Source organism: Arachis duranensis, chromosome 6 (genome assembly GCF_000817695.3).
Source record: "Arachis duranensis cultivar V14167 chromosome 6, aradu.V14167.gnm2.J7QH, whole genome shotgun sequence".
Classification (NCBI taxonomy): Eukaryota; Viridiplantae; Streptophyta; class Magnoliopsida; order Fabales; family Fabaceae; genus Arachis; species Arachis duranensis.
The window spans coordinates 110331162-110350522 of record NC_029777.3 but is presented as its reverse complement, the minus strand read 5'-3'; the positions used below and the strand labels follow the sequence as shown (position 1 = coordinate 110350522).

At 31.2% G+C, this 19361-nt stretch overlaps 1 protein-coding gene across 1 annotated transcript in view; it reads left to right on the top strand.

Annotated features, from left to right (window-relative positions):
- The window catches only part of LOC107495963 (uncharacterized), a 7239-nt gene extending 762 nt beyond the window's left edge, over positions 1-6477 (top strand). The window contains exons 2-17 of the mRNA XM_016117160.3: positions 480-833; positions 952-1092; positions 1416-1548; positions 1648-1761; positions 1861-1934; positions 2024-2098; positions 2501-2593; positions 2718-2778; positions 3203-3535; positions 3711-3837; positions 3934-4033; positions 4147-4216; positions 4306-4458; positions 4557-4652; positions 5060-5379; positions 5856-6477. Of these exons, the coding sequence (XP_015972646.1) occupies positions 480-833; positions 952-1092; positions 1416-1548; positions 1648-1761; positions 1861-1934; positions 2024-2098; positions 2501-2593; positions 2718-2778; positions 3203-3535; positions 3711-3837; positions 3934-4033; positions 4147-4216; positions 4306-4458; positions 4557-4652; positions 5060-5379; positions 5856-6107 (2496 nt within the window). The 3' untranslated portion in view covers positions 6108-6477. The remainder of the gene's footprint in view (positions 1-479; positions 834-951; positions 1093-1415; positions 1549-1647; positions 1762-1860; positions 1935-2023; positions 2099-2500; positions 2594-2717; positions 2779-3202; positions 3536-3710; positions 3838-3933; positions 4034-4146; positions 4217-4305; positions 4459-4556; positions 4653-5059; positions 5380-5855) is intronic.
- The last annotated feature ends 12884 nt before the right edge of the window (positions 6478-19361 follow it).

Here is a 19361-nt window from a genome sequence, read left to right as displayed (position 1 = left end):
GAAGTTGCTGGTTTGGTCTTTTTGTTTGATTTGAGGGTTTTTGTTTCGTTTCATTTCCGGCTTAGTTATCTTCTGCACGATATTGTTTTGCTTTGAAGGAAGGTTTTTAACTAAACATCCTTGGGGGATAATTGGTTATAGAATATTCATTGCTTTGTTTCTAGTTTCTGTTTTCGGCTTAGTGAAATTCTAAGCTCGAAATTTTGCTGATCTATGATTTGGGGCAATGGTGTTTAATGAGCTAAAGAAAAAGATAAAGATTTCTTACCTTCTCAGTAAGTATGTTTGGATAGCATATACGGTTTCAAACTTTAGGGTTTCTATTTTGACATCGTTTTTGCTAGTGTTTTCTATCATTTCTTAAAAGTGCAATTTGTGTTGCCTCATAAAGTTTGTTGAATGCATTTCGTTTGCATATTATGAAGACCTTGAGTGCTCTAGTCGGATGTCTGTTCTTAAACTGCTGCTTCTTGCGGCAGATTGTATTGATATTGTTTTGGTTGGAAGCTGGTACTGCAAAACCTGTAGAGCACCGACTTCAGTGGGGAAGCTCAGAAGAGAGGACTGGGAATGTTGCCTCGCACTCTTGCATACACGACCAGATAATTGAACAAAGAAAGCGACCTGGTCGCAAGGTGTATTCGGTAACCCCACAGGTGTACGAGCCTGGTGTCTTGAAACCCCTTCAGCACAGAGGCAGGGCATTGCTTGGTTTATCATCATCAGTGGAATCTCAAAAGGATGCAAAACAACCTATAAGGATTTATCTAAATTATGACGCTGTGGGCCACTCGTCTGACAGGGATTGTCGGAAAGTTGGTGATATTGTTAAAGTGAGTGTTCCATATGATTGAAAGAAAGTATCATTTGGAGTGTATATCTAAGCATTGGTATTCTCATTCTCATGTACATATAAATACATAAAGTTAATGTTTAATTTTATCTTCGCAGCTTGGGGAGCCTCCTTTGGCTTCGCTGCTAGGTTCGCCTTTGTGTAATCCTCATGCTGATCCTCCAATCCTTGGTGATTGTTGGCATAACTGCACTTCTGAAGATATCTCTGGAGAGGACAAAAAGCATCGACTTCGTAAGGTGATTTTCCAATATTTCCTTTTGATTTTGTTTCGTTTCACTATATAACAATATAAGAAAGGCAGCCTGAAGTAAGGAAGCATACCTTGCACTTACGGTTCTGCACCTTATGACTTTCGAATCATATGTTTACAACTTCATTTGTTGATTCAATTGTACCCTTAACTAGGCTGATAGATAGTATTACGTGGTACGCCTTAACTGTTGGCACTTTTTTGTTTCTCTTTTTCATGGTATTGCTAGAGCAATAATACCAGTTAAATTGTTATTATTTGCATAATTATTGGCAGAGATATTTACCATTTGGTGGAAACTTATTTCAGGCATTAGGGCAGACAGCTGACTGGTTTAGGAGAGCATTGGCTGTTGAGCCAGTCAAGGGGAACTTGCGATTAAGTGGATATTCTGCATGCGGACAAGATGGAGGTGTGCAGCTTCCACGTGAATATATCGAGGGTATGTATGATTATTTTGTTATCTGCCTTCTGTGGGAACTGGGAAATGTAGTTTTTGCTTGTGAATTTAGTAAATGAGGTCTTTGTTCTCCTTTTCCAGAGGGTGTCTCCAATGCCGACTTAGTTCTTTTGGTGACTACGAGACCCACAACTGGGAATACACTTGCTTGGGCAGTTGCATGTGAACGGGATCAATGGGGACGTGCTATAGCTGGTAGATTTTCCTACAAAAATTTATTGTTTATATTTTTGTCTTATCTTGCACTTCGGATGCTTCAGAGCTGAAAAAAACTTCTGTTTTGCTGGTGTGAAGGACATGTTAACGTTGCTCCTCGTCATTTGACAGCTGAGGCAGAGACTTTGCTTTCTGCTACTCTGATACACGAGGTCAGTTTGGTTTCTGTGTCTAAATGGGTTGAGAGTGAAGTCCTAAATATCTATTTGTGGCTTTGTTCACCATGGTTGATCCTTTTCAGGTTATGCATGTTCTTGGTTTTGATCCCCATGCCTTTGCTCATTTTAGAGATGAAAGGAAAAGACGCCGTAGTCAGGTAATGGCTGTCTTCGTGCCATATGATTCATCTTTTCTTACAATAACTATATAACTCTAGATATATGAAATGCTTGGGAATAGAGTCCTCATAAGTTTGTGTTTCTATAATAATCAGATATGCAGCATCGTAGTTTAATTTCTTACACTTATAGAAGAGTAAAATTTCTTCATATTGATGTAGACAAAATATAATGGTTCTGGAAAATGGCATATCTATACAGTTGAGAAACTGTAATGCATGCTGCTACATGCCAAGTATTTCCGTCATAGAGAAATAATGCCTAATTTTTCTTGAATATCATATCATCTATATTTTTTCTTTCCAATACTTACATTGGCAATCTTACATTCAGGAATTTACCTGCTTACATTTTTAAATCTTGTCATTCTGTCATTGCAGGTTACTGAACAAATTATGGATGAAAAGATTGGCCGGATTGTAACACGTGTGGTTCTTCCACGTGTTGTCATGCATTCACGACATCATTATGGGGTATTTGTTTGGGAACATATCTCTTTACAATATCAATGTCATTTTGCTGTTTTCATGTTGAAAGTGTCCTTCATCAGAAGATTTTGTTAGGGTTTTAAATAAGTGATCTGTTGGCACTTGGCAGGCATTCTCAGGAAATTTTACTGGTTTAGAGCTGGAAGATGGTGGAGGACGTGGCACATCAGGTTTTGATTTCATCAAATTTTATTTCTTGATACATATTCTTGCCTCCTCTTTTTCTTCACCTCCTTTTCTTTGAAATTCTGTTAACATGTAACTAGATTCCTGCAATTGTCCAACCCATGTTTCTTGCAAGACTAATGAATCCTGGCCTATTGCCAGTATTATCTGTGTGAATATGCTGAAATGGTGGGACTGTAATTTATATGCAAAAAGAATGATTAAATAGAACTTCTTGCTTCTAAACAAAGCATTAGTCTTCCATGACAATCAGCTTAGTTGCTTTGAAATCTTCCCCTAAGTTTCTTAAAATAACCAATCGAGAAATGCATGGTAGAAAAGTTCTTCTTACAGACACTGTATGATATTCAAGCATGTACTTCTAATCATGAGCAGATGACCAATAAAAATTTGGTAATTGTATTACAGGGTCTCATTGGGAGAAGAGGCTACTAATGAATGAGATTATGACTGGTTCTGTTGACACAAGATCTGTAGTTTCTAAAATGACATTGGCTCTCTTGGAAGATAGCGGATGGTATAAAGCTAATTATAGCATGGCTGACCGGCTTGATTGGGGTCGCAACCAAGGTAGCGAATTTGTTACCTCCCCTTGCAATCTTTGGAAGGGGGCCTATCGTTGCAACACAACACAGTTCTCAGGTTGTACATATAACAGAGAGGCAGAAGGTTACTGCCCGATTCTAACATATAGTGGAGATCTCCCTCTGTGGGCTCAGTATTTTCCACAAGCTAATAAAGGTACATACTTTCATGATCATGTCTTTATTTATATGATTAGAGGTTGACCCTGCATAGTTGCAGTTTGTTTGTACCTTGTAGTAGTGATCGCCATTTGTCTTTTCAATTGTGTTCTTTATAAACTAAATGTTTAGTTGGCTGTAGTGGAGATCTCACTATTCACTGGCTATTGCAGGCGGCCAATCCTCATTAGCCGATTATTGCACTTATTTTGTTGCATACTCTGATGGATCATGTACAGACACTAACAGTGCTCGTGCACCTGATAGAATGCTTGGTGAAGTCCGAGGAAGTAACTCTAGGTTATCTCTCTGACTGCAAATTCATATGCTTTTCTTGCATTTCTCATGTGCCATAAGGATTTAGATTTGGTAACAGTTGTTTTCCTTTTGATAAAGGTGTATGGCCTCATCATTAGTGCGCACAGGATTTGTACGGGGTTCTACGACCCAGGGAAACGGTTGTTATCAGCACAGGTGTATTAATAATTCTTTGGAGGTATGGTTGTTTGATTGATAAGTGAAATGTTCTCATTATTAAGTGTATGTTACCCTTGCCTTCTTTACCTCTATTGCGGAAGTCCTGAATGAAGCTTCATATGCTATATACAGGTTGCTGTTGATGGTATCTGGAAAGTGTGTCCTCGGGCTGGTGGACCCATTCAGTTTCCTGGCTTTAATGGTGAATATTACCATTCTGTTTGTTTACACATTGATGTTAGATTCCCATTGCATTGACAAGTTATCATCCTTCATTGTATTGTCCCATAGGTGAATTAATCTGCCCTGCATACCATGAGCTCTGTAACACAGCCCCAGTTGCTGTGTCTGGGCAATGTCCCAATGCGTGTAACTTCAATGGAGATTGTGTTGATGGACGCTGCAATTGCTTTCTTGGATTTCATGGTCATGATTGCAGTAAACGTGAGCTCTTATGTCATGCTGTATTTCCGCATACTTATTATTAGTTAATGATTGTTGTTTTAATCTTCCCTCTATTAATGATTGTTGACTTATTCCAGATTCCTGCCCGAGCAACTGCAATGGCAATGGCATCTGTCTCTCAAACGGAATTTGTGAATGTAAAGCTGGCTACACTGGCATTGACTGTTCCACCGGTAATCTGTTAATATTAAGATTCCAAGTTTTACACTAGACTATATATTTCCTTCTTGTTAGTTCCACTGGTTTATTAGTTTCTTAACTTTGTAATATATGAATATGCTTAGTATTTCTTGCTTATAATGTAATTTTAAGTAGCAGCAATATCTTACTTGATTATGGAAAGTACTGCTATGTTGGATTACTTTTCTACGTGCTATGTTGTAGTTCCTTTAGGATAGTTAACCTCCGTTTCATCTGATTAATTTAAGTTCATGTATTTTATTTCTATAATTTTGGAAACACAACTACTAGTTAATTGAAAATTTAAACAGTTGGATCAGTCTTGTTCAACAATAAAAGTAGGCATATATATAATTGGTGAAACTACTATTTATTGACCCGTTCCCAATAATTCATGCAGCGGTTTGTGATGAGCAATGCAGCCTTCATGGTGGGGTTTGTGATAATGGAGTTTGTGAGTTCCGATGTTCAGACTATGCGGGATATACTTGCCAGAACAGCTCAATGCTCCTCTCCAGCCTTTCAGTTTGCAAGGAAGTGCTGGGAAAGGGTATTTCTGGGCAGCATTGTGCACCTAGTGAACCTAGTATTCTGCAGCAGCTAGAAGAAGTGGTTGTCATGCCCAACTACCACCGACTATTTCCTGGTGGTGCAAGGAAATTATTTAATATATTTGGGAGTTCCTACTGTGACGAGGCGGCTAAACGACTTGCATGCTGGGTAAGTTCTATCTTTTCTTTGCTAAAGTTATCCCTACGATTATTTTCCTGTTATTTATTCATCTATGTTTTTAAATAATGGTCTTATTCTTACTCATTGGCAACTCCATTTTTTTTTTCTCTATGTTTTTTCTTTAGAGTTCACATTACTGTCAAATTTAATGGTTATTCTTATCTAATTTTCTTAGAAGTGATTCTTCAATTTGATTATGCAAATACGCAAAGTAAGTTTTCAGTGGAAAAAGTGATTTTTTGTCGGGAAAAAGCTGAAACAAATGCACTTAGTTCTAAAATAATAAGATATGATCTAGAACCATTAATTGTGACAATAACCCTGACTCTTCAAAATTGTTCTCTCACTAGATCCAACATTGCATTTTGTGGAGAGTAGAACCATTAGATTGTTAAAATTGTTCTCTCACTCTAAATTTGGTAATTTGCCAATTTGTCTGATGAGCATGTTGCATAATTCCTCAGATTTCCATCCAAAAGTGCGACGGTGATGGAGACAACAGGCTTCGAGTATGTCATTCTGCATGCCAGTCATACAATCTAGCATGTGGAGCATCACTGGACTGCACTGACCAAACCCTATTCAGCAGCAAAAAGGAGGGTGAGGGTCAGTGCACTGGCTCCGGTGAGTTGAAACTATCATGGTTTAATCGCGTCCGGAGTAGTTTTACCTTAAGAGATAGTTCCTCCAAAGGAATATCTGTAAGAGATAGTTAGCTTCATTTTTTTTTCTCTTCTTGGGTGGTTTTAGGTTGTAGTTTCTTTTGTCTTTTAAATAGGGTCATTGTAGAGAAAAATGGTGGTAAGCAACACCTTAGGTTTAGGGATTGACTTTACTCATCCTAAATTGTCTAGTAGGTTGAATGGATGGGGAGGTTACTGATTTGGCTTTCAAAGAGAGCCTGTTGTAGAGAAAATTGAGACCTATGGAAAGGGTATAATAGTAAATGAGATGAAGAAAGGTGTACCAAAAAAAAATGTGATAAAAAAAAGGAAAAAAAAAAAGAAAAAGAAAAAAGAGGAAGGTTACATGGTTTAACAGTGTTTTGGCCGAAGGCCCTTTAAAATGGAAAGTTTTTGCTCTCTAGTCTCTCTACTTCATTCCTAATTCCTTTATCCCGTTCTGATATCTTGTTTTCAATTATGGGTGATTTGTTTCCCTGCGAAATTAATGTTTGCAGTATCGTCTTCAAAGTATCGGAGGGTAAGAATTTCCATGGTCAAGTTTGATGTATAAAATTAATCACGAACCTTGCACATAAAAATTCTACCGGTATTTATCTCAACATACCCATAGTAAAGTTTATGTTAATCCTGGAAAGGTATAATTCATAATTGTTACCATGTTAATCATCTAGAAGTTCTAAACTAAACCTCGGAACGTAATGACAAGAAAAACAAGCCGACAAATTTCCTAAAGATGAATGCTTTCAATTAGGCAAAAATTTAATCGATTCTACCGTATTAACGTAACCACTAATACGAAATTATAATGCATTCACCAAAAATATACGATAATATTGATTATAATGCTATCATATTGGGTCACTGATTCAATTGAATTAGTTACCGAATGCAATATCTACAATTGTAATTGTGAATAATATATATTCTAATGCATTCACAAGAATATTTTTTTTTTGGTTGTACATCGGGGCCTAAGCCCAAACATTCATTTACAAGAATATACTATAATTAGTTTTATTTGTATTTTTGGCTTATTTTTGTACGAGTCAAAATGGTCCTGAACTATAACAATTTCTTTGGTAACAAAACCAAAAAAGTAAAGGAGGAGAAATATTGAGGAATCCGATCGGTTTCTACTTTAAACTTGTTACTTGTGAATAAAGTAACAATACTAAAAATAAATTTACACACCCTAAATCATAAATCTTACCAGTAAATAAATTTTCAGCATAGACTCCACCCACCATTTAAACGTTTTCAATCATGAGTATATCCTCTTGGTCTTTCTCAGGAACAAAAAGTGCCAAGCAAAGCTTTTGATCTATAGTTTTTCTTGAAGCCCAGATTTGAATTTCAACATCTTCATCCAGCTTATTCTCTTCAACAACCTCTTTGTGTTTGCCATTCAACACATACATGCGACTGATCTTCTTTTCTTTTCCACCTTTGCCCTTCTTCTTGTTCATGTTCCACTGTCCAAGTTTCATCTCAGTTTCCTTCACAGCATCATCAAGACCATCACCGCCATTGGTTCTTGGCTTGTATATTAGTGTCACTGTAATGGTTTTCCGGTCTCGGGCATACAACTTCTCTGCTTCTTGATGGAGCATCGTCTTTTCTTCTTCAGTTAAAAAATCAAAACTCTTGATTTGTTTGAACGGCATCGATATCCTAGCATGCCTCTCTCTTACATCGGTTTCATACAATAATTTTTGTAGGATAAGACAGATAGGATTTTCTCCACACAGCTCTTTGAACTTCGCCTCCAACTCTTGAGGCAATCTTGGCACCGCCGTCAAGGGGGGTCGAACCCGAATCCTTTTGCGGCGGGGTTGATGAGTTTCATGATAAGGGGGTCGAACCCGAATCCTTTTGCGGCGGGGTTGATGAGTTTCATGATCATCTTCATTCCCAACAACCAAGTCATTAGCTTTAACAGTGTTGTCGTCATTACTGGCAACAACATTGTGGCCTTCTTGTTCCAACTTTTCTTTAGCCATTGCGGCAGCAGCTTCTTCCGCTAACAAAACCAAGCCATTCCATTTTGGATTAAGAGTTGCCTGTAACAAGAAAGGCATGATTGAAAAACTGGAGTGTAATGTGAGTGTTCTTGGAATGGAATGTAAGAGTTTCCTGATATGGAAAGTGAAATATATAGTGTTCGATTGAGTGGCTTCATAAAAAGAAAGAAAATCTGTTTGGGCGGTTTTATTTAAATTTAATTGATATGATATGATATGATCTTGTTTTGTTTTAATTTTAAATCAAATTATTTATCTTTGATTTATCATACGGTTAAAACAGGCAAACAGAAGTATCATTTAATTTTTAAACTTTAGAAACCTAATTAAAAATTTAATATAATTATAGCAACTCAATAATTAAACCGTAGATAAAAGTATAAACAATTTTATGTTTATGATACTATATTAAAATTAAGTGGACTTAAATGTTGGTGCTACTAATAAGAAGAGACTTGCTACACATACAAGTCTTTTTGACTTACAAGTTTTACAAGATGCTACACATTAGAGTCTTTTAATGCGTTATTTAGTTTCCAAAGCGCTACACTCACCGTGAATTATGAACCCTCTTCCTCTTCCTCTTCCTCTTTCTTCTTCTTCTTCTTCACTCACCGTGAATTATGAAAAACTCATCTTCCTCTTCCTCTTCCTCTTCCTCTTCCTCTTCTTCTTCTTCTTCACTCACCGTGGATTATGAACAACTCATCTTCCTCTTCCTCTTCCTCTTCTTCTCCTTCTTCTTCTTCTTCCTCCTCCTCCATGTATTTCTTCGTTATTCTCTTTGTCTTTTCATTAGTTGTTTTATTTGCGTTTATTACTGGTATTCTTGCTTCGTTTTTTTTCGATTTTCATGGTTTCTGAAATCAAGCTTTGAAATCGTTTTGAAGATAATGGAACTTCAGAAATACACCCAAACGATTATAGAAAATACACCCAAACGATTATAGAAAATACACCCAAAGGACACTTTATGCATAATTCAGAACTCTTTCTCTTTCTCCTCCTCATATTCTGCTGCTTCTTCTTCTTCAAAAATAATTTCAGAGCTTGATATCAAAAAATAATGGAAATCAAGAATAACGAAAAAAGAAAACAAAGAGAAAAGCACGTAAATGAAGAAGGAGAAAGAGAAGGCAAAAAACGAAAGAAAAGAAGAAGAAGAGGAGGAGGAAGAGGAAGAAGAATGTGCAGCAAGAAGAAGAAGACGGTGCAGTGAAATTGTGCAGTAACGGTTGAAGAAGGAGAAAGAGAAAGTAAGAAACGAAAGAAAAGAAGAAGAAGAGGAAGAGGAAGAAGAACGTGCAGTAACATTCAAGCGCGCTAATATAATAACTTGTAAAGACTTGTATAAAAAAATGCTTGTATATGGAGAATTTCTCTAATAAGAATCAGTGTATGTATGTGTTCATTTTCGTTGTTTAAAGTTTAATTTATTTATCAAACTAATTAATTAGTTTACTTTTGAAAAACAAAAACCAAAAAAATCTTCTAAAGATTTGGCCAAAAATAAATATCACAACAGAAAAGAAAAAAAAATCATAATTTCAGTCCATTTAAATTATTTTCATGGAGCATTTTTGTTTTGCATTCTTTACTTGATCCGAATAAAAATTATAAAATTATTCCTCTTTATCTATTTTTGTTTTAATTTTAAATTAAATTTATCTTTGATTTATCATACGCTTAAAATAGTGTTCATCTTCATTGTTTAAAGTTAAAAAAAAACAAACTAGCTAAATATGGCCAATAATATCTTTTTCTTTGGGCGCAAGCAATACGTATTTCATTTTACTTTGTTTAAATTTTATTTGATAAGAAGTAATCTTAATAAACCACAACGGTTAAACAAAGTTACCAAATTTGTTTTTTTTATTATTATTATTATTATTATTATTATTATTATCTAAAAAGATAAAATTTTATTTGTATGGTTATATTATCAAATTAAATATGCAATACGGACCCTTTATATCCCCTCCACTTTGATAGCTGTCCTCTAATAATATTTTCAGTAATTAGGATCTCACAGATTTACCAAATTTTGAATTTATGTTTAAATTTATAATTTGTTATTTAAATCCAAAAAAATATTCTTAGAATATTTATTTTTATGTTTAATGTAGGATGAATTGTGAAATATTAAGTAGAGACCTAATTATAAAATTTTAAATTAACCTAATTAAAAATTTAATATAATTATAAGAGCTCAATAATTAAACCGTAGATAAAAGTATAACCAATTTTATGTTTATAATACTATATTAAAATGAAATCGATTTGAATGTTGGTGCTACTAATAAGAATAAGTGTGTGTTTATCTTCATTGTTTAAAGCTTAATTTATTTATCAAACTAATAGTTTACTTTTGCAAAAAAAAAAATCTCTTAAAGATTTGGCCAAAAATAAAGATCACAACGGAAAAAATTTTTTTTGAGTTAATTTAAGTTATTTTCATAGAGCATTTTTGTTTTGTATTTTTTACCTTTTTTTCGTAAGACTCGAACTCGAAACATTTAGGTAAGAATGGAGAGATTATGTCATTTGAACTATCTTAAAAAAAATATAAAATTACTCCTCTCCAAATTCTGGTAGAATGAACAATGCAAAAAAAAAAAAGAAAAAAAAACACTACATGAAGAGGCAAGCTCCTCAATTCTAATTAAATATGATTAAATTAACTAAAATAGAATCTTAGCACTTAATTTCATGTGGAGTTCATAGGTAAGAATAATTAAATAATAATTTAGTTAAATCTATCAAATCATTTAAATGATTTTCAGTTATCAATTTTCGCATAAATTTCTTTATCTAAGTTTTTCGCCCTTAACTAATAAACCAATCACAAACACCCTTTCTTTAATACTAACAAGTAACAACTATAATAACTCCAAAAAAAAAAAAAAAACCTAAGATTTAGGATTTATGAAGATTCTGTGGGGCAAGAAGTGATGATGTAATTTGCTCCAAAACATCTACAAGTGTTTGAAGCATCATCATAAGCATATTATTATTAATAGTTACCGGTTCTTTCGATTGCATGTATCCCATAGGAACATTGTAACCGTCTACCAAACTCACATCATAAAAGTTCATATTGCCATTGCCGGCATTTCCAACCGTGAACTCGGACCAAACAGTGTATTTGCAATTGTTTTGTAGGGTGAATAATGTGGTTGATGCAATATTACCTGCCAATATATTCAAGTGGTTTGAAATTATAATTTTAATATACTTGCAATGGCATGCCAAATCCAAAAAAAGGTCGCTAGTAATATGAAAATGTTTTCATAAAGATGATTGATAAAAATTATTAGATGATTAAATATTTAATATAACATGTATCAATATTTTAACTATCATTTTTCCGTAAAATTATTTTTAAGCCAGTAGTAAAAAAGAGTGCATACACCAATATTTATCATCTGGTAATGAAGAATGATAGCAACCGAAACACAATTTTTTTTTTTATGGCAACATCATCCTGCGCCTGAAGGTTCTTTTTCTATTTACTAGATCCACATTTTCCACCAACATATCTATGGTTTTTGGATCAGAACAACCAACATCATCCTAGAATTAGAAAAACAATCACAATGTTTAGAATAAAATTAGATAAGTAATTAAAACGTCATAGTTGTAAACTGATCTCAGGTTCAGATTCCCCGCACATGCCATTAGCAACCGTATCTCCTGAAACCGTCGCAACAACACTTCCCCACCACTCTCTAGTTATGTATGGATGGGAGAGACTTCAGAAGAGATTTGTAATTTAGTTAAATTATTTTGTATTTAATTTTTTAATTTTAAAAATGTTTATTTAAAAAAATTATGATAAATTTTTTATTATGAGAAAAGTTATTTTAACTTTTTCATAAATATTTAAATAATTTTTTAGAAAACTATAATTTGATTTTAAAAATTATACCACACATTAATACTATATATTTTTATAAGTTAAAAATTAAAAAAAAGTTAGTTATGAACTTATTCAAACAAGTTCTAATTAATTAATTCAATTATTTTATTCCAAAAAAAATATTTAGGAAGATCAATTAAAATATAAGATTTATATTTTAATCATAAGAGAGGCATGATTCGAACTTGATTCAAAATTAATATTGAGTACATATAATAAATTCAATCCAAAAAATATGCTTTAGATTGAGTCAAAATTTTGAACACTCTAAGATGAATGATAAAGATATAAAGTATAAAATAGGATTTTTACTAATAACACAAACTTATCTATAACAAACTTTATTATTTTGTTATCTTCATTAAAAACTAAAATTACTTTTTGGATCCTATAAAACATATGCAGCTCTTTCAATTTCTACATATAGATTGATTAACTTGTTTACAAGTGTTCTTATGAATCCATAGTACAATTATCCCCAATTGAAACATCTCTTAACATTGCAAGTCATCTTTATTTTCTTAACCTCTTACAACCTTTTTTTTTTGTTGGAAAAAATATATTAACCTTTCTAAAGAACCACCTAATATTAACTTTTCTTTCAAAATTATTCAAAGAAAAAAAATTAACAGAATATATTTTTTTTATCTTGATTAACTACTTCAAAGTGTCAAATTGTACCTTAAAAAACATAAAATGCACTTAAATTTGAAAGTTTTTAATAAACGTCTACATGCTGATTTGTGAAAAAACGAAGGGATCAAATAGAAATTCGTTCCTCAAGAGTCGATACAAAAAAGTAGTGTTCAAAAGATAATAAGTTTGGGATGAATATCCCAACACAAACCAATAAAATTGCCTCCAGAAAGTAATGTAAAATAAAATGACAAAGTAGGTGTGAAATTTAAAAAGTTGTTGAATAACCTCAATCCTCATCATAAGAGAGACTAAAACGTAACTCAGTCTTAAACACTTCACTTTAATTTGCAAATAGGCCACTTCAAAAATGAATTATGCTACTGGATACTAGTTAATTTTTAGCAATTCATATTGTCCATGAATATAAATGTGTATATATTTTTTTACCCCTAACATATATGTTGTGCTATGTGATAAAGAAAAATATATTCAAGAGATGTCACAGCAACATCTATGCTACAGTGGTATTTCCTTTTTAATGTCTTGGTCTACACCAGCAAACCTGTCCATAATTGATAAGGTCATGAATTAATTAAATTTAAGACAGTATAATAATAGAAAGAACAGAGAGAAGAGAAATGTGCATGCTTACACATAGTGCTTTCTATAGGAACCAACTTTAAGATTACCCTTGAATTCAATCTTAACAGAAAAATTTCCATGGGTTTGGAACTTGACTCTGGCATAAGGAACAATTGATTACTAATAATTTATTTAGTATTGGTTTATTTAGTACTATTTTGGGTTATAAAGGTTGCTTTGATATGACTCAATTGATAGTTATAATTAATTTTTTATTTACTTTGTCTTTTTAGTAGGGTGAATAATTTATATTTTAAGAAAATTTTAATGATAAATATAATATACAACTATCATAATTATAAATGTTAACAGAACTAAACAAACAATAAAAAAAATTTGTACACAGCAAAAATAAAGTACGAAAAAAAAATAGAAGACAAGAATTTGTATAAGAAAAAAATAAAAATTCCATAAAAAAATAATTATATACAAGAAAAAAGTAAGAATTTGTATAAGGATTTTTTTAAATTTTAAAACTTCCCTATATTTTTGTACTATTTGACAATAGTTTGAATTTAGAAAAAATAAAAAATAAAAATATTGTTAAAATATAAAACATTGTGGTCTTTTTTAAAATTTTGTTAAAAACATAAAATTTTAGATTTAAAGGATTACAAGTGTTCATAACAAGCAGCGAAAGAAAAGAAGGTAATCCTAAAGATCTATTTTGTACTTAAATTTTATTCCAATAATAAATATATATACTATATAGTAGATCAGATCTAAATACCTTTAAACGCTTTAGTAAAAATCACTTTCTCTTTCGATGTTACGAAGGCGTTATGTGTATCCACACCGAGACCAACCTTTGCTGTCAACTCCTTGACCAATGGACATCTGATCTAAATTGAGAAACCTCTTGCAACTCTTTGCACACCATAAAATTCTTCTCCAAGAATTAGGCTCACATACATTTATGTGCGTAGAGGTAAAGAATAACAACCCTTGTTATTCTCTCTGTCTTTCTCTTGATTCCTCTACTCTTGGCATATATATATATATAGTATGAGATTTGTTAATGATTTTAAATTTGAATCTCAATTCAAATTCAAATCATATCTTATTATTTTAAACTTGAATCTTTTAAATTTATGAATCATATCATAACTCAATTTGAAACAGAATCAGTTAGGATCTCATCCAAATTTAGAATTCAAGTTTAGAAATAGATAACTAATTATTCTCAAATCTCATATAATATTCTCAATTATCATACTATTATTATATTCTTGGTGCTAGCAAAAAATATAATAATATTCCATTTGAATTAATATAATTATTTATTTGATCAAATCAAATTAATAATTAAATAATTCTACAGCAAAGATTAGAACACTCGTTAGTGTGTGACCCCATAGGTTCAATACTAAGCAGGTAGTAAATTAGTCATACTAAATTTACTAATCAAGGTTGGCGTCTAGCAACACTCCTCAACGACCTGATAATATGAAGTAATATATTTTTACTAAGAACCTTAGAAGAACAAAGTATAATTCCTTTCATCTTTCCAGCTCTTGGTTAACCCTTAGAATATGGTTTAATTGTCAAACTCTAACTTGTTACCATTATTATAATGAACTGTGAATGACCTAAGAAACTCATTTCTTCATTCATTCAATCCCCTTGGCCAAGGTTTTATTCATTCTAGTCATTACAATCATAGAGCTCAAACTCTTTACCAAGAGTTGACGGATTCTTTATTGACTAATTATTAATTCTACAAGTATTTAAATCATACCCAATATCCATTCAACTAGCACCCTAACTATATATATAATTTAATAAATGAGATCTATTAATTTTCATCCAATGAAGACCATTATATATATATTGATCTTTCCAGATTATTGTCCTTTTTAATAATCCTATGACCAAGAACAATTTAGATTAAATTATAAAAGATTTATCTCTCAATATTATGATCACTATCATAATGATAAATCTCTAAATTTAATCAAGGACGTTATTATATTAATATTTTAATATAATAACAATAACAAATTATATGATATATGATTGATTGGATTATGGTCATACTCCTTATTCCCAACAATCTCCCACTTGCACGAGAGCCAATCATGATAGATTGGATCTTGGGCATACTATTATCTCAATAATCTCCCACTTGCACTAGAGCCAATCAATCATGTGTATAATTTTTCAATGCACATTTTTGTTTATCAAAATTCTTTTGACCTTAAACACCTTTGCTTTTTAGCATGTTTGCTTGACCTTTGGTAAAATACACCTAGTGTATAATAAATATCATGTTTTCTCAAAACATGAAATTTCCCACTACAATAGTGCATAATTTTATTTTAAAGACAATCCTTATTAAGCATGATTATAAAAAAAAAAATCTAAGTAACCATTAGATCTATCTTTATAGAATTGTATCATTATACAAATAGGCTATTTTTTTTTTTGAAAAAGTTAGTTTGACGATCAAACCTTTTATACTTTTACTTTTATACTTTCAGGAAAAAAGTATATCCTCTGTTGAGTGGTATACAATTCTAATAAAAGTAATTGTACTCTCATTCTTTCTTTAAGATGGAATCCCTTTTCTAAAAAAGAGTTTAACTTCTTATCACAGATACTTTGTCATAAGAAGAGTGATAAAAATAATCTCATTATTTCTTTAGGGTAACTAATAAATTTCATTTATCGGACCTAATGTCAATTCTATTGTTGTGCAATCTCTTAACACATATAAGACATCTGCAAACTCTAATGTTCTTGAGTTTCAGCTTATGCCTTTTCCATATCTCATATGGATAAAAAATTGATTTGGTAAAAAATTTGTTAATTTAGCAATATTTCTAAAACGTAATCTAAATATTTAACAAATAGTGATATTCAACTAAATCAAATTTCATGTTTCTTAAACATGATGGAGTACATAGAGTACTAGTATTTATGCATGAAGAGAATTCCATTCTCTTTTCAATAGAATATCAATTAGATATTAGAGATTTTACTTTAAACTCTTATAATAAAAATACTCAATATTTTTATTATTGGTCAAACCAACCCTTAAGAGCAGTTTAGATTCGCATCCTCAATACTCCTATTGAGTTTTCAAAAAGGCCACAAACTTTAATCATATTAAAACCAATTATAAATTGTTTGCAATAAAATAAATCTCTAAAAATGCTTGCAAGAACAGTTCTCGCTAAAGCCATTTGCCTAATAGCATCTCAACTTCTAAAGTTGTTTAATTCAAAATATATTGCCCAATACTCCCACTAATTTAAATAAAATCTTTGATAGTTGTACTATCTTGCTTTGGGTATCATACATCTTCTCAAGATGTTTAATAGTAAATAGTGGGTAGATACTTTTGAAATTGAAAATCATGGTTGTCAAAAACAATACATATTGCGCAGTAAAGCAATATTTCAAATACTTCATAAGTACTGACTATTCCATCACCAATTTTATTGGACAATATTATTTTAATAGGATTATCATATCCATGATAACCTTTTCATACATAAGAACAATTCTTAATGTATAGCCAATTTATTACTTTCAAGTATGCCATACGAAAGATGGACATATTTAAAAATTTAAAATATGAAAGTAAATAAGAAATCTATATTTCTGACAAAATTATTTAGAATCGTGAATGAGTACCTTGGTTGTCAAGTTGTTACTCATACCTATTCCAAATAAATATGATTAAATTATATCCCATACAATTATAATCTCAAATAATTATCTGGCTGTAAGAGAATTATTTAACTGAATTATATTTTATACCCCTAGGTTGTCTAGGTTCAAGTATAAAATTAATTCCCCTTATACATCATCATATGTATAAATAAATTCTATCTTTGAGTACAAGTCTCCTGGTTGTCAGGTTGCTCCTTGTAAACAAGAGATGAATTTATTTTTGACAAACTCCTAACTTTTTTTAGGATTTATCTCAATTGTTAGAGAATTTCTACCAATATTCATGGATTAAATTTTTATACTCTCAGGTTGTCTAGGTAAAAATATAAAATTAAATCCTTAATACATCAAATGTATACACTGATTATTATCTTGAAAATAAAACTCCTAGTTGTCAGGCCACTCTTTATAATCAAGAACATTAGAAAAACTAATTTCTAAAATTATAGTGTTATATAAGAAACAAATAAAAAATACTTTGTATCTTATTTCTTTTATTGTGATCAAAGTCAAGATGAAATAAAATCAAATCAAATATTTGATTAAAATCATAACTATTATTTTTAAAAGGATGATAATTTAATCACAATTAAATAATTAAAACTAAAATAAATTAACTATTAATTTATTAAAAATTCATCTCAATGAAAATAACTACATCATATGCTTAAAAAAATATTTGAATTAATCTTATTAATTCACAAACTTTTAGAAATATAGGAATAAAGATTTAAACACAAAAAAGCCAAAGTTCTGATACCACTGAAGGATTACCATGTGTTTATAACACGCAGCGGAAGAAAAGAAGGTAATCCTAAAGATCTATTTTGTACTTAAATTTTATTCCAATAATAAATATATATACTATATAGTAGATCAGATCTAAATACCTTTAAACGCTTTAGTAAAAATCACTTTCTCTTTCGATGGTACGAAGGCGCTATGCGTATCCACACCGAGATCAACCTTTGGTGTCAACTCCTTGACCAATAGACATCTTATCTAAATTGAGAAACCTCTTGCAACTCTTTGCACACCATAAAATTCTTCTCCAAGAATTAGGCTCACATACATTTATGTACGTAGAGATAAAGGAATAACAACCCTTGTTATTCTCTCTGTCTTTCTCTTGATTCCTCTACTCTTGGCATACATATATATAGTATGAGATTTGTTAATGATTTTAAATTTGAATCTCAATTCAAATTCAAATCATATCTTATTATTTTAAACTTGAATCTTTCAAATTTATGAATCATATCATAACTCAATTTGAAACAGAATCAGTTAGGATCTCATCCAAATTTAGAATTCAAGTTTAGAAATAGAATAACTAATTATTCTCAAATCTCATATAATATTCTCAATTATCATACTATTATTATATTTTTGGTGCTAGCAAAAAATATAATAATATTCTATTTGAATTAATATAATTATTTATTTGATCAAATCAAATTAATAATTAAATAATTCTACAGCAAAGATTAGAACACTCGTTAGTGTGTGACCCCATAGGTTCAATACTAAGCGGGTAGTAAATTAGTCATACTAAATTTACTAATCAAGGTTGGCGTCTAGCAACACTCCTCAACGACCCGATAGTATGAAGTAATATATTTTTACTAAGAACCTTAGAAGAACAAAGTATAATTCCTTTCATCTTTCTAGCTCTTGGTTAACCCTTAGAGTATGGTTTAATTGTCAAACTCTAACTTGTTACCATTATTATAATGAACTGTGAATGACCTAAGAAACTCATTTCTTCATTCATTCAATCCCCTTGGCCAAGGTTTTATTCATTCCAGTCATTATAATCATAGAGCTCAAACTCTTTACCAAGAGTTGACGGATTCCTTATTGACTAATCATTGATCCTACAAGTATTTAAATCATAACCAATATCCATTCAACTAGCACCCTAAAGTATTAGGTGTCCGGAATCAAAGTATAATAAATACATTGTTAATTATTATGACAGTTGCAAGTCAAAGGAAACTCTATTACCATGTTCATCTTGAGAATATCCTATTGACAAATATACTGTAATTATAACCATTAGGAATTCTCAAAGTGGGTCAGTTCAATGGTCATATCTCTATATGCACCATATATATATAATTTAATAAATGAGATCTAGTAATCTTCATCAAATGAAGACCATTATATATATATTGATCTTTCCAGATTATTGTCCTTTTTAATAATCCTATGACCAAGAACAATTTAGATTAAATTATAAAAGATTTATCTCTCAATATTATGATCACTATCATAATGATAAATCTCTAAATTTAATCAAGGACGTTATTATATTAACATTTTAATATAATAACAATAACAAATTATATGATATATGATTGATTGGATTGTGGTCATACTCCT